We start from the raw sequence: 16,682 nt of genomic DNA on the forward strand, positions 1-16,682 counted from the left end.
ATTAGCCTACTGTTGGGCCAAATCATCTAACACAAGCCCATTTTATCAGCACCGCACTCTGACCAAACGAGCTAACTAGCCAGCTCCCTAATTTATAATAAATTATCGAATATCTCATGTAATTTCTCAAATACTGTACTGACAATGAAAAACAGAATGGATCTATGAGTAATGACATAGGGCTTCTATCGAATGTCTATCATTTTCATACTATCCTCAAGTCAACAAATGTTAAGTTGAACCATCCTCATTCAGTGACTGTGTGTTTTAAAATAATGAAAACATCCTTGACAATATATTTTCAACCAGTTATTAATTTTTTAAATGTATTAATAAAAGGGTGCTCAATTTCCTTGAGGGCTGGCCACATTGAAAAGTAGTCACTGAGAAATGGAAATGTATATATATGTACAAATTTAGCATCTAATATTGAATGCTTCAAATTTCTGCCTTACACAAATAACCAGTTTCATGTGAGAAAAGATTTTTTAAGAGTACTCTTTATACTTTTTAGTTTTTGTCATATCTAGCAGTACAAAAAAATCTAAAGGATAGAGAAAATTATAAAGACCTACTTGGATTGAATATAACATCGTTATTTTCCTAAAAGAGAATTTCTCAAATCCTTAAAAATGAGTAAGGTCACACTACTCACAAAATATTCCTGTCTACTTGAAATTCTCAGGGTTTTCTTTAACTTATTTTTCATTTTATATAATTTAACCAGTGATTTACATCTGACTTTTGGTAACTGCAGATAAGTGAACAAATTTGGTGTGACAAAAGAAATAATTTGAATTTGAAGAACACGTGGTCAATCTAATTTGGTTAAAGCATTTGGGGTATGAAAGTAAGGAGCAGAGGACAGTTCCTAAGGTAAGTTGAGTGTGCACTTAGGAGGAGATGAGAAATAACATAATAAAGACTTTACCATATACCAGACCCTTCACTGAGTTCTTTCTATATATTGTCTCATTCAATCACTATACTGATTGATTGAGAGGAAACTGAGGCTTACAGATGTTCATTGTGGTCACTCAGTAGAGCAGTTGTCCAGACACCAAGCTTGCCACCATTACTTTATCCTTCTTTATTATGTCAAATACTTTACAACAAACATTCATTAATCACCCAAAATACCCCAGCACTATGCCACAGTCTAGGGTAATTATAATAAACAATTAAATTCTATTCTACAATGAGGGAGTAAATGTACAAAATACATAAATCAAGTACAAATTAAAATGTACTGTGAGAAATTATAAAATAAATATGATGACCTCTGCATAGATAAGAGAAAGAGTTAATCCGTCTGGAAAGATACTAAAAATCTGGAGTGCAACTTCTGCTATTTACTAGCTGAGTTCCTGTAGAACAACTATTTAACCTCTCTGTGCCTTAAACATTTCATCAGTACAACAGATTATGATAAGAATAGTAACAGTAATACCTACTTCAAAGGCTTTTGAGAATACATGACTGACATATATCATGTACTTAATAAATGCTGTTATTTGTATTAGTATGAATACCTTTATTGTGGAAGACCCTTCAGAGAAATTTTGAAATAAAATAGAAATTTGCTGAGTAAAGAGTACTAAGGCAAACATGGCAGCTGCTCTCCTGATGTTACACTCATCATCTGGTTGGATCCCCTTCAACTTTTCTTTCAACTCTATAAAAACATCCTCCAGCTGCATGATTTTTATTGAAATTTACAAGTTACATTTGTATTAAAATAGTTAAAGTATCTCTACCCTTGGACGGAGAAAGAAAAAAACTGAGGTCACAGCCAACTTAAAATATTTATTCCTTTTTATAACCTTTTGGGTAAGAAAGCCCAGGATGTAGAACTTTTTAAAGACAAAGAACATTCTTTTTTGTGTTGATGGCATAACCAATAGCTTGAAACAATGAAGCTTGCTCAACAGATACTTGTAGAACGGATGAATCCCAGCATCTCACCTGAGTGTATTACTTAGTCCTACTGATTACACTCACCTCCACTTTAATATCATTCTCTAACTCTGCATCAAGGAAATCCAGTGTTACTGGCTCCTGAGATTTGGGGTTCTACACAAAAAATAATAATAATAATTAAGTACTTATGACGTGGTGTACAGAATTTAATGGTTATTTAAATACGAAATTAATTCTGTAAAAATTACTTACCTAAGACTAATGAATAATCTATAAAGGTAACTTCTTTCATACGTATACATAAAGCTAAACAGATTCAGATTGAGCTTTAAGTGTAGCAGACACATTTCAGTCACCAATGAAGACAGTCTCATTTGGAGTGCTGTATTAGATAATGCATTTATGATCACAAGTTCTGTGTGAATATGCCTTTGAAGATCCACTCACAACTTTCTTTTCTTAAATCAACATGGGCAAGGGGCTAAGTATAGCCACTTGGATAACTTATTTGGCCATAAAATAAAAGCAAATATAAGCATACTTTTAAGATTTGTATTCTATAAAGAAATAAGAAAATATACGACGAAAGATGTTTTAAAATGATGTTTGGATTTGTTAAGTAAAACAAATTCTATTAGAAGTATTCTTCCTTCTGAAAACTTATTATAGAAAGATGCAATTTTGCTTCACATATTTGAATCTCGGATATTTTATATTACATTTCAGTAATTCAAATTAAGTCAAGATTTTATAAGTTACAATGTGTGATCAAGTCATGAAGACTTTACTAAAAATTAGCTATTGTAATTACAGTCTAAATAGAATAATAACCCTTAAATGCTATTTCCTGCTTTAATATCTCCTCGTTGGTGTGTAATAATAAATAAAGTTCACTGTAGAACAAAACAGAATCTTTATTTATTTATATATTTATATAATTTATGTATCTATCTATATATAAATGATACATTAGTCTGGCAAATTTACCTCAGATGACATTATATTAATTTCTCAATCACAAAATGAATATTCATTGAACTATTTGATGAACAAAATATACTCATTCCCTTGATAAGTACGGTAACATGTCATACTAGAATTTCAAAGTTCACTAGAATAATAAAACCATAATAAGCATATGTAATTTTATAATTACAGAACTTTAGAAACGGGGATTTTTAATGCTTATTAAAATAAATATTACCCATGAGATAATTAAATAAATAGCAGTAATAAATGAAAACTATGCTGGATTATACAAGGGTCACTGGAATTCTAATACTATCAGCCTCACAGGCTCTTCCAAAAGATGTTCAGATCATCACTATTTTAAACACTGTTTTAGGAGGATAGACTTCCCAAGACAACAACAGTAATTTTAAATTATATTAAAATTAAGCATCTCTTCTTTAGGTGCTGAATGACATAGTATACATGGCATATATTTATTTTATAATTATGACAAAAACACCTTCTTTCGAAGGGAAATTCCATTTAAATGATAAAATATTTAATTTACACGGTTTTCGATAAATGAGAATTCTTAAAGGCAAATTAAAAAAATCTCAGCTGTGTTTGGCACTTTAATAAATAAAATAAAAGTGAAAATTAACAAATGAAACTTAGAAAGTCCCTAACAAAAGGTACTCTATAATTTACTCAGAATTGCTTAAAGTCCCATGAAGTAAATCATTTTCACACAAACATCATCATATCAGCATGTCAGCAAAACTAACAAACTCACTGCAAAACAAAGTCAAAATAATCAGAATAATAAAATGTAAACAGAAATAGGAATATTTATCTTACATGCAATGGATAATGCATAGCATGACCAGACCCAAACAGCATGCAGGGAGGAGGTATTATCAGGAAGAATTGGCAATATGAAGATCATGTCCCAATCCAACATATAAAGACACAGAGAAGAAAATGAAATCATACAAGAAAAAATGTCAGTGCATCACTTGTACTTTTTAAATGGCAATCTGGCTGATCATTTTATAAAAGACACATCACAGGCATAGTGACTAAAAAAATCAAAAGCATAATCTTCTAAGCAGAAAGCACTGACAGGCGTAAGAACTGAATCTAGGACCTGCATGCTTATTACTTCTGTCTGATATTTTAAAATCTAATATTTCTCATTTGTAAAATTTGAATATCAACTGAACATAACTACCACTTCATTTGTGGAAAAAAAATAAAAGAATGCAGTATTGTTAATAAATTTTAAATTGAAATGATTAGTTTGTATTATTACAAATACTATATAGTTCAAAAAATATTCCCCAAACTGAGAAGTCTTGTGTGGTTGCTAGATTGCCATTTGTGGTTTTTTTTGAATGAAAATGAAAATAAAACAAACCATTTTTCAGTTTGTTTATTTTTTAATTATGTCATTTCATGCAGTATTTGAGGTTCTTGCAAAAATAAAAATTCACTAAAAATGCACATGACTGCAAAATGTATAATTTAAGATAATACATAAAAAGAAACATGCAAAGAGAGTAACAAAATATAAAATATCAAGAAAGGAATAAACATAATTTTAGTTTTTATAGGAACTGTAAAAGATATGTAGACTTTCATATATAACAACATGAAATTGAGATTGTCACAGAATTCTAGAGCTGGAAGGGAACTAAAGCTACTATCAGTCCAGTGGCTCTGCCTTTTAGAACAACCTGGGGAAATTTTAAAACTGTTCTGAGGCCAGGGTCCCAACCTTGGCCAAATAAAATCAGAATTTTCAGGACATAGGGCGAGGTATAAATATATATATTTTATTGTATAGGGTGGAAAACAATAATTAGTTCAATTCTCCTGCTTTTCAGATGAAGAAACTGAAGATCTATAGGATTTAGGGAACTGCTCAAGGATATAGTGGTGGCTATTACTAGAACTCAGTTCTACTAATTGAAGCTTAACAATCTTTTCTTAATATCATATTACCTCTCCTTTATACTGTCACCAACTTTCTTCAAGAAATGGTATGCTTACGTATAAAATCTTAAATAATGTAGAACTTCCTTTGAAATTCTTGAAATTCTCTTCCTAAACTGTAGGAGGCATCCTTTCATGCTGATTTTTAGAGTGTGTATAGACACATGTGTACATATAATAACTTTTAAGTTTTGTTGCCAACAGAGAAAAGATTTTGTAGTGAGTTTACCAGGAAACAAAAATTCACACTATTTGCAATTTTGGATGTTTTTAATTAGCTAAAGGGAAATTTCTCTAATTTTGAATGCAAAAATACACTTTTAGAAATTTTTTAAAAATTTAGCTTAAAACTTGCGGTTTATGAAACTGTCACATAGGAATTGTATTTTTATTTCCATTTAAAGTCAATTTTACAAGCAAATTGTTAGGATCACATGAATTTGATATTACTTTCACAATATTTAATAATAACAAATTTATTTTTTAGAAGCCATCTCATTATGATTACCGTGATTGTTACCATCATTATTACATAATTTACTTAGCAATCTTTAGTTAGCCAACACATACCCTCAACCATCATTAACACATTTTTGCTTTGGTTTATTGAGAAATGATGCTCCTCCCCATCTCATGCTCTGGAAGCTTGATGTCAGGAAAGGCGGCTTTAATCATAAGCTTTAAGAACAGAAGCTTAATCTCAGCTCAGATTTAGTAAGTTTGAAAGCACTGCTAAGTTTACCTTCATTCACAGTTACCTGAACATTGGGTCTCCTTTTTCTTAAATTAATTGTTGGTATACCTACACCAATAGGCTAAAGCAACAGAAAAATTGCAATTCATCACACTACACATCAACATAGCTAAAGGTTCTATCATATAATCAATTTTGGTCAGACATAAGGTGTAACTGATATACTTAGCATTCAAACTATTTGGTAGGTATCATAGAGTTCTTAATGAGTGAATAAATAAAATGAATTTTTAAAAATATCTTTAGTGAATAAAAAATGCTATGCTAGTAAAAGTCATTTTTTAAGCAAAATGATGGGTAATGTTTTCCTTTTTTCCCTAGAAAAGTATGTGTTTGGGAAGTGGAAGAGATGGTTTGTCCCAGATCACTTTTTCACTGATTAAAAAAAGAGAAATAGGAATTGTTAGAATTTACATGACCCAAATATATAAAATATAAATATTGTTAGTTCCTGGCCCCCCCATTCATATGTTGAAATCCTCTCTCCCACAAAGGTGATGGTAGTAGGAGGTGGGGCCTTTGGGAGGTGATTAGGCCATGGGAGTGGGGCCCTTATGAATGGGATTAGTGTCCTTACAAAAGAGGCCCAAGAGAGACCCCTCAACCCCTCAGCCACCTGAGGTTAGAGTGAGAAGATAGTGAGGAACAGGTCCTCACCAGATACTGATCTGCTAGTGCCTTGATCTGGAACTTGCCAGCCTCCAGAACTGAGAATCTATTTCTGCTGATTATAAACCACCCAGTCTATGGTATTTTGCTATAGCAACCTGATCAGACTAAGACAAATATTACAGAATATCAAAAACTCTTAAGCATTTAAATTAAAACATTAAAATTTGTGCCTTTGTTTTCTGAAGTAATAGCAAATGTTATATCTGTGGAACTAATAAAGAATTCAACAATAACACTATAGATTTACTTTAAATGTTGACTTCTAAACCATAGATTATACACAATTTTCTATACAACATGTATTTGTTAGAATCGACCAAACTGAGATATTTGAATAAGTAGACTTAATTTGGTTATTTCAATGAAACAAAATGGAAGAAATTTAAAATGCATTTTGGAATAAATCAGGATTCATAATTCGGTATTTATGAAAATGTGGCGATGGTGGTAATAGTACAGTTTGAGAAAATAAATAATTCTTTAAAAAATTAGATATGTAAAAAATTTACAGCTACTTTACTCTTATTCTGGGCTTTTAAAAGGACACTCATTTTGCTTTCTACAAACTATAAGACTGTACTAAAATATTTTAAATTAAGATTATAGTATCAGGAAGAAAATATAAGACACAACAAGGAAAACTTGCAGAACATTAGACTTCTATGTTGTCAAATAATAGTGGGTACTAGGGATATAGCTTTATTTTCCATCATTTGTGTTGATACATTTATGATAAAGTAATTAAGGTTAATTTTGTTAGTATTTTAACTGTTACTATATTGGTCCTTTGTATTTGTCAATTTCTAAAACACTTGTCTTATACTATATCATCCTTTTACGAGGCTCTTATATCAATCTATATAGCATGCACCTCTACCCACAAAGTAGAAATCATAATAACCTGCTAATAAGAATTCACAATCATTTTAATTCACAAGCATGAATTTTAGAAAAAAAGGAATACATTGATTATTCAGACAAATTTCTATTTTACGGTTTTCTGAAGCAGTATTTCTTGAAATGTCTTGTGCAAACTTGCTTTAATAAAATCCACTATAAAAGTATAAAAAGCTAATTTATAATCTGGAATAAAAAAATACTGAGGCTTTAATGAAGATTTCTATAGAATTTATATTTTCTTTGTATTTTTATGAATTTTAGTGAATTGATCTATCCAAATATGAGCCAAATATATGTTAACAATATTCAAATAGTAATAAAATACTTTCTATATAAGTATTGGTTATTAGTAAAATATAGAAAAAGGGAAAACCTTTTTCAAGTTATTACCTCTCTTTTACTATGAAAAAAACCAAAATTGTTATTACCACACGTGCATTATTCTCTCTTTTTTTGGTCTATGAAATATTTTAGTTCTTTTCGGGGAGGGTTAAGGTCTACAGTCATAAAAGTAGGAATCCCTTTGTATGCTTTAGCACATTACTTTCTTATTGCTTTTAATTTACTTTAGGGGAATATAATTTAAAATATACTGGATATATAAAGACAAAACAACAATATGGCAAAATGTAAAAACATTTAAGATTTAAAATATAAAAATTTGCAGCTATGGCAAAATCATAGGATGAGTTGTCAACTGCAAACAACTCTATTAAGAGGAATTTAACATGACATGCTTTTAGGGAGCTGTGATAGTTTAATAATAACATAAAAAAGTGCCTATGCAATATTTTTATTAAAATAACACATTTAAACATAATGTAGGGTGATCAGCAGCTACATTTGCTTAGCAAATATTTATATCATGATGAATTTTCTATAAAAATAAGTTCTAAAGTGAGCATTAAAATAGAGACAGTAATTATAATATGTAATATTATTTAAACTATGAAAATAAATTATAATTGATTTATTACATTTAATATGGTTTTGTATTTTATATCAGTGGTGCTTTGTCATTGATTTGAAAATATTTAAATGATACTTTACGTGTGTGTGTATGTGCATATGCACACACTTGTGTGTTTTCTAATATATAATTAACATTAAATATCCATGACAGGGGAGAAAAAGGTAGTATGTATAAATCTTCATGGTTAAAAGTATCTTTAATCTTGCCTTCAAAGTTAAACAATAACAAAGATGCTTATCAATGACAATTATAAGGTTTTGCCTTATTTTACTTCTAGATAAATGAGTTTTGCCGTTATAGCCTTGTGAAGCATTAGTAAAAAGTGAAATGAGTTGAATGAGATATTTTATGAAAATATTTTGTAGCCTGGGAAAATAGGCATAAGGATTAGAATAAAACTGTTCATCTATGGCATTTTATCACTTCCAGATTTACTACCTGATTAATAAACACTTTCCATTTCTGAAGCCCATCATAAGGATTTTATTTATTGAATTTTCTACATATCTTTATTAGACTGCAATAAATGAAAAACACTCTGGGAGATGCAAAGCAGAGATAATTACCAGAAGAGAAGATGTGAGAGACAATGTGGTCTGGACATAGAGGAACACTACTAATGTTTGTCAGGTTCACACCCAGGTCAGGAGCAATATCCTTCACTACCTTAGAGTCTTAATCAAAGTCGCAAGTGGAAGGTATGAATTTGAGGCTCTGGAGGTATGAAATTGAGGCTCGGGAGGTGATAATGGCTGCCTTTGAGATAGGAATATTAGTTAAGCTAAATTGGTAAGAGAAAATGAAAGCTGCTTTCATGCTTGCATATATTATTATCTGTGGTCTTGTCATCTAAAAAGGGAGCCACATTACAGACTGTGTTTTTATTTTTTGTGCTATATAGTGAATTTAATAATGACAATCCTATTAAGAACATTGACCGTTAATATTACAAAATACTAATTACTGTAAACAAACTATATACATACCTTTGGCTGAAGATTTGGATGTAATAAAACATAACCATTAGGATCGATTGCAAAATAATAGCCATTGGGGCACAGCTGAAAAATAATCAGAAAAGCTTAGACAAATATACCCTAGTCATAGTCAGAAATCCATATTCATTTAAAAAAAATTGTTTAAATCAATTAATTTATTAAATAAACATTTTATTGCATGTTGAAGGATAACATGGTATCTCTACATTTTACTTTAAGGATGGTTTTTAATATTTTGTTCTTTTGCTAAGGTGACTGCACATAATTTTTGAGAATCACTTAAGTGCTTTATTGACAAACTAAATTAGTACAGAGTTCTAACACAGAAAAGGTACCAAAAGAACAAACTGCATCTTACTGTAAAACGTGGTGTCAGTCTTTTAATATCTTCCAAAGACACATCGACTCCCATCACACCAAGAATCAGCTGGTTCTGTAATAAGATGGCAAAAAGCGCATATTATACCAAAAATCCATTTATTTCTACACAGTTATTATATACATTCATCTTTTTGTATTGATAATGGTTGTATTGCATAGCAGCTTAAGTGTGTATATATATATATATACACACACACATACATATATATATAGGGTGAGGTAATTTTTCAATCAATTTACAAGGATTCTCAGCTTTGTTTTACATATTATCATCATTGTTAAACTTAACCAATGAAATTTTGGTGACTGAGGCTAAAATATAACAGATAAATGAAAATTTTAATTACATATATTAAATGTTTTTATTAAAGAACACATTGTATTGTTGCTGTTGGTAGTACCTGTATATGTGCAATTACCCTAAAAGTATATGATTTTTTTTGTACTAAAATCCTCAAAACACTATTCCTAACTGCTGCTAATAACTTCTAAATACCAAACAATGAAATTACAGTTTTAGTTGCAAGCCAAAGAGGCTATGTGGCAAATTGCCAATTTATATGGGACATAAGGACGGAAAGTGTGTTAAAATTTTGAGTCAGGATTTTGTTTTAAACAGAATTATACAAATTATAAAATGACAAATTGAAATGCATCGACAAAATGATAAAATCTGATCAATAGTTACAAAAACACTTCAAACTTTGTGTAGCTGCAGACAGAGTGAGAATTATGTCAACAACTACGCTCTTTTCTCGTGAACCAATCCTAGACTGAACAAAAACTCCCAAACTAAAGCATTCTCTTGGTCCACAGAGAGATTCGTAAACATACATGAGAAGGGTTTAGAGAATTACTCCTTTATGACTTACAATATTTAGAACCCACAGATATTTAAGAACAGCAATGGGCCCCCAAAGAGAAATAACTGTTTTCTGTGGATATATTATTAAATAATGAGTTCAGCTGAGATTTATAATAACCAAACAAATAATGCTTAAGTGCAACAGACTGCATTAAATCATAAACTGGCAATAAATATCACCTCAAATCAGCAATATCATCTACATTATAAAATAAGTATTTAGTATTAAACAAAAAAACTTCTGCGGTCTTAAATTTGTCTTGAATCAAGCTAAGATATAGAAATGCAACCCTATTTTTAAATTAAAAGTGTTTAACATATAAGAAATAGAATACAAGATACTTATTTTCCAGAACTTTTAAGTACATATTATTTTATTATATTGACAATATTGCCAGTGTGCTAAAGAAATCAAGCATTTTTATAAAACTCATAATTTTTCCTATATCTTAAAAAATAGAAAAAAAAGAGAACTATTAATTTAAATCAGTTTCTTAGGTTACAAGATAACCAAAAAATTATGGTTTGGGAGTTGTTAGAGGAATGATTCAATAAATATACCTATATACATCTGATACAAACATCCCCATGGTTTTGGTCTTTGGATTTTTCTTTCTGAACTCCATGAATATCTCAGATGCATTTTAAAAATGTGCACACAATATTATTGTCCATTTATCATGTAATTACTCTCAGAGTCTGACTTTGTGTCCTTATCAGGTCATAGTTAAATAGAATTAAGTTGAATCTTGGCTGTAGGGCAACAGAGAGTTTGACCTGCATTTCCTTTTTCCCAGGTCATTATCACATAGGCAGCTGCTGCCTTTGACCTCTGGCGTCACAAGATAGTTACATTGTATGTATTTCCTTATATATAGAAATATCTTATCCACATTGAGTTTCAACGTCACAGTTTATCATTTATTATTATTAGTTTTTATCAATTAACTTTTAACCTTTAAGTTTGTCTTATTTTCAAATTGGCCAGTTATGTTGAAGACCGGAAGAGTTCCAGTAATGACAAGTCCCGATTCCTAAAAATAGATTCAGAGAGAAAAGACAAATGAAAATCACAATTTAAATCTTTGATATCTGAAACTGCATTTTCTAGTAACTTCAGAAAGAGTCACAATAATACTAGTAACTAATTTTGATTATTAAAAATTATTTTTAAAAAAATCAATGAAAATGTGTTGGAAATAATCAGAACATATTAGGTAGATATTGAAGCATGCAACATTTAAACTAATACTCTAAGAAGGCACTGCAAATAACTTAAAATTAAAAAAATCAACTTACATAAATAATCAAGAGCTCTAAAGACTTCAGTAATCCTGCCCCCTGCCTTTTTCCATGGTGATATTTCACCTAATATCAGGGGCCTCATAAGCAGAGTGATATTAAACTATTATCTTAAGCTATTTATTTACCTTCCACTTTTTTGTAGCTTTAGGCTTAATTTTTTAAGCCCTAAATCAAAGGCTTCATCCTAAACCAAAAATGTGCAGCTGAATAACATGATAAATAGAAGAAACATGCTATTGACACTTCATTTCTAGGATATTCTAGGTAAATACTGCACTGTTCAAAAGAAGCAGTGTTACTTCTAAATAGCCCCCAAATTAAATAGTACTCTTTGACAAAGTAAAATGATGTAGAAAAGACAGCTGCAAACATCAGATATGAAAGTCTAGTTATGAAGCAGTTTAGCATAACAAAAATAATGTCATACTACACTGTAGTAATCAACATGTAGATAATTTCATATATTAAATCAACCCAAGGAGATTAGATGAAATAAACTGATTTTCTTTTTTATTAAAAGAAGAGACTAGGCTATCTCCTATACTTTCATCATCTAGAGTTTCAATTTTTTTAAATTAATTAAAAATTTTATTAGGTATACAAGCTTCAACAATGCACATAGGGAAAAACAAATCCTTCTCAAGTCCTTCTTCTCCAGCCATGTAATCAGAGGCAATTAGCCTGGTCACTTACTCACACAGTTGCAGAGATAGCATATATAATACTGGTATATAAGTATATATTTAATACAAATTGTAACATCCCTGCCTTTCCACTTAATTCAGTTCCCTTGTAGCTTGGTTTGGCCTTTGCCAATTTGATATCATAGTTTTTGTGTATTATCTGTCATCCATTAATCTCATATCTTCTGGTTCATGTAGAGGATCTATTCCAACTTTCTCTTTTTAAAATTTTCAATCGATGCTTAATAATTGTGCATATTTAAGGAGTACTGTGTGATATTTCCATACATCCATACAATGTTAATGATCAAATCAGGTTATTAACATGTCCATCTCAAACATTCAAAATCTTTTTTTCTAGCTAATTGAAAGTATATAATAAATTGTTGTTAATCAGAGATAGAGGTTAATTTCTTTAAAAAGTATTAATGACATTTGTGGCCATTATATTTTTTATCACTATTTTATGTCAAAACTACATTTACAACAAGACCATTCTTTAAAATAACTTTTAAAATATTGCTGGAAATTTTGAATTTGCTAAAACGGAAAAACAATAATAATCTACTTGTGAATACACACTCCAGAGCTAAATCTCACAAACTCTGTTCTGATTCAAGAAATAGCATGGTCTCATGGAGAAATTATCTTAGGTAGGCTATGGTTTGTAATTGTGTAGGTAGGAAGCCCCAAAACAACAGAAACTGAATTAGGGAGGAGGAACAATCAGAGGCTTCCAGCAGAACAAGATACCAAATTATTTGGGACCAGAAAAAAAAAAAAAAATTAAGGAAAAACTAATTTGGTGCATGATGATATACACACTGGCCCTCTATTTAGTCCTAACCAAGAACATTTAACAACGGAAATATCCTAAAAGAATTAGGTAAATTAATATTCCTAATGAAAACCACCCATCTCAGTTAGTCAATTGTAGATTAAAATTCATAAAACTAGTATCATAAAACTAGTATCCAAAAGACATAAATTCATAAAACTAGTATCCAAAAGATATAAATTCATAAAACTAGTATCCAAAAGACATAAATTCATAAAACTAGTATCCAAAAGACAATTCAGTGAAGATTCCTTTTGGTGAGCTGAGTTATTATTTATGTGCATAGTTTTAAAAATGCTACCATGGTATAAGGTAAGGTATATGTGGACACAATCTATTTCTTTGCATCACTTCTGTGTTTATACAGATACCATAATTTGCTTCTAAAAATGTTAATATGTTCCCTAAGATGAGATACTAGATTACTAACATACTATATTTAAGACAATCATGATGAACTTATTAGGGCTCAACTTCCATTTTTTCCATCATTTATTAAGCAGATCTAAAATCTGTGTTCTATTCCTGGGCCCTGCACATGTCTCTAGAGAATAAAAAGACAAATAAAACATTTCTCTTTCCTAGAATTTCTTTGATACTTATTTTTAGAGACCAACTCTTCTCAGTTCTCTCTTTTTATATAAAGAGCCGCACTTTATCTCCCAAATAAATTGAACCCTCCACAGTGTTGTCCCAGTCCTTGTTCTGTTCTTATGTCCCATTATCTCCCAAAGTGACCAAGGTATCATTCCTTTCATATACCCCGTATTTCCCCAACCTTTGTACTATACCCACTTTGTGTGGTTTCACTCCTCCCCATCGATTGTGGAAATCATTTCTGGACTCATACGTTCAGCTAAGATGTCACCTTTTTTTTAACCACAACCCACTCTGCCCCCAAATATGACTTCTTTATTTTGAAATTCCAGAGCTCTTTGAATTTTTCTCATTATATTTATTACAATTGGTCTTGACATATTTTTACCTTTTCCTTAATATATTGTTGATTAGACCAACATATATTTTGAATCTGCTATGTGCAGAGATTATAAACAAATAACGAGGAATATCACTCTCAAACCGGTAAAAAGTATAATCTTTGTGTCCAATGAATAGCCAATTCATGTGCCCCATTTTTTCTTCTTTTACATTTAGTTTCAATGTGCTTGTAGAACAGCACATTTAAAACCATCATTTCCTCCCAGTGTCATTTGTGCTATCAGTAAGAACCTTACCAGCAATGTAGACATGCTGGTTAATGAACTTCTGGTCATAGGAAATACAAGAGGGCACAATTATTGACTCCTCCTATCATACACTGTCCTGTGATGGATTTGAAAAAGCAAAACATTTTGACCGTAGCTTTAGATGACCATGTGACCTTAAGTAAATATGTGATGTCAAGAAGGAACACTGGATAGTAATTTTAGCTAGGGATTGAGGTAAGCAAGCTTCACTTTATCTTTCTTAGCATGCAAAGCGGCTGCTAATAGTGCCTATTTTTTGTCTTACTTCCTGTATATGTTTATTTTATAAGAACCAAATGATAAGTAATTCTAAATGGAATACATTTTGCCCTTTGGGTTCATCATTGCATTTTAAAAAACAGCTAGAGCATATAATCCAAATCCAAAAAGGAGGAATCGTTACTGAATCAGCATTTATTTTGGGGGGCTTAGTATTTTGTTTCTCTCCAATACATTATTTTAGCAAATCATTAATGATATCTTCTCATTAAGATTAAGCATATGAATAAATCCTAAGTGGGATAATTATTATATTTAACTTTCATATCAGAGAGTAAAAATTATATTGAAAAGAAATTTATCAACTTTGATCCTATTAACATTTGGACTGGATAATTCTTTGTCATGTGTATGTAGAAGAGACTGTCCTGTACATTGTAGGAGGTTTAGCAGCACCCCTGGCCTCTATCCACTAGATGCCAGTAGCAAACCCTCTACTCCAGCCATGACAGTCAATAATGTCTACAGACATTTCCAAATGACTTATGAGCAAAATCACCCCTAGTTTAGAAGCACTGCTTTAAAATATGGTGGAATACCTGTACCAAAATGTCAATTGTACATGAACAATTTATCATGTGTTTGTTACTTTACACCAGAGTTGATTACCTCAATGGGCATATTTCCATAAAAATTTCTGCCATTGAATCTAATACAAAAGATTATATATGAAAAGGTGGTTAGGTTTGTGGTGATTTCTGTATAGGGTATGCTTTTGCCTATTTAACTGCACGTACTTCTGAGTCTTGGTGGATCTGGCTGTAGTAGTGAAGGCCATAACTTGCTTCTACCAGCTGGTCTGTATTAAAAATACTTTCTTCAAAATTCTTGTTCAAATTCTTAACAGAAATAGGTTCTAATTCACCTGACTTGAAACATTATATTTTTAAATGAAACATTCAAAAACTTACTGAAATATTCAACATTCTAGGCTGCAAATTCTACATTCTCAGTGGATTAATTAAAAAATATAATAACACTGTATGTTTGTGGTTCTCTACTACATACAAATCTAGGTTTCTATGTAAATTATCTAAATTCTAGCAAAGAAGCTTGTGATTGAAGGAATTTTAGAAAGGGTTTCATGAAGAGGAGAAGAGAAATGCCACCTAGAAAGAAGCAGGAGACAGCTGTGTGCCTTTGTTGCAACAGTCTGGTTGAACAGCCTGACCTCTTACCAGTGCGTCCAGGTACACATTTGTCCATTGGACTTGCTTAGCTTTGTCTCCTGCTAAAACCATTGGTCTTCCCAGAACATCCAAATATTCCTATTTATTACCAAAAAAAAGAAAGAAAAATGTGATTGAAAACTAGGAAGGCTGGGTTAAAAAAAAACAAAAAAAAAACAAAAAAAAAACTCCACAGAGGAGAACATAATCTAGAGTTAAAAATATATATGGATTCAAAATTACCAAGATAATGAGTATATAATCATTTAATTCTTACTTTGGGTACTCCATAAGTGATATATCTACATACTTTATACTTTGAATAAACAATATTTGACTTATATTATTTATACAACATATCTACCCCAGTTTTTTTCTAGTAACAATCAGAACACTATTTCTGAGTTACAGGCATTGATAAGTGAAATACGTTCCTTGTGAATTGTTTCATATTAATCTAAACTATTTAAGGCTCTGTGAGTTACGGCATGGAATCGCACAAATTTGAAATAATAAAGCAGCCACACAGTTGCTTTCATATCACGGATTGTTTGGCTGAAATTCAAAACTACATTTAAACATATCAAAAAATAAATGAAATACTGTGCCAAATCTAGACATCAGACTCAAATGCAGCTGCTGTTTCATTTCAACATACAATGTACTCAGTATTCATTTCCACCAATGCCATGCTCTTTATGCTAAATTTTGACTTAGACTATTTTGTAGATCCTCAGCTATGCTTTAAATTA

General features: G+C 30.7%; 1 protein-coding gene across 4 annotated transcripts in view; it reads right to left on the reverse strand.

The window, feature by feature from the left end:
• Positions 1 to 16,682, reverse strand: part of CACNA2D1 (calcium voltage-gated channel auxiliary subunit alpha2delta 1) — a 486,082-nt gene that overhangs the window by 49,416 nt on the left and 419,984 nt on the right. For all 4 annotated transcript variants that reach the window (XM_063100870.1, XM_063100872.1, XM_063100873.1 and 1 more), the window contains 6 exons: positions 15,940 to 16,029; positions 11,366 to 11,443; positions 9,522 to 9,596; positions 9,152 to 9,226; positions 5,625 to 5,681; positions 2,002 to 2,073 (listed from right to left, as the gene is read on the reverse strand). In XM_063100870.1, coding sequence (XP_062956940.1) covers positions 2,002 to 2,073; positions 5,625 to 5,681; positions 9,152 to 9,226; positions 9,522 to 9,596; positions 11,366 to 11,443; positions 15,940 to 16,029 — 447 coding nt within the window. The remainder of the gene's footprint in view (positions 1 to 2,001; positions 2,074 to 5,624; positions 5,682 to 9,151; positions 9,227 to 9,521; positions 9,597 to 11,365; positions 11,444 to 15,939; positions 16,030 to 16,682) is intronic.

The sequence above is a fragment of the Cynocephalus volans genome, chromosome 6 (assembly GCF_027409185.1).
Source record: "Cynocephalus volans isolate mCynVol1 chromosome 6, mCynVol1.pri, whole genome shotgun sequence".
Taxonomy (NCBI): domain Eukaryota; kingdom Metazoa; phylum Chordata; class Mammalia; order Dermoptera; family Cynocephalidae; genus Cynocephalus; species Cynocephalus volans.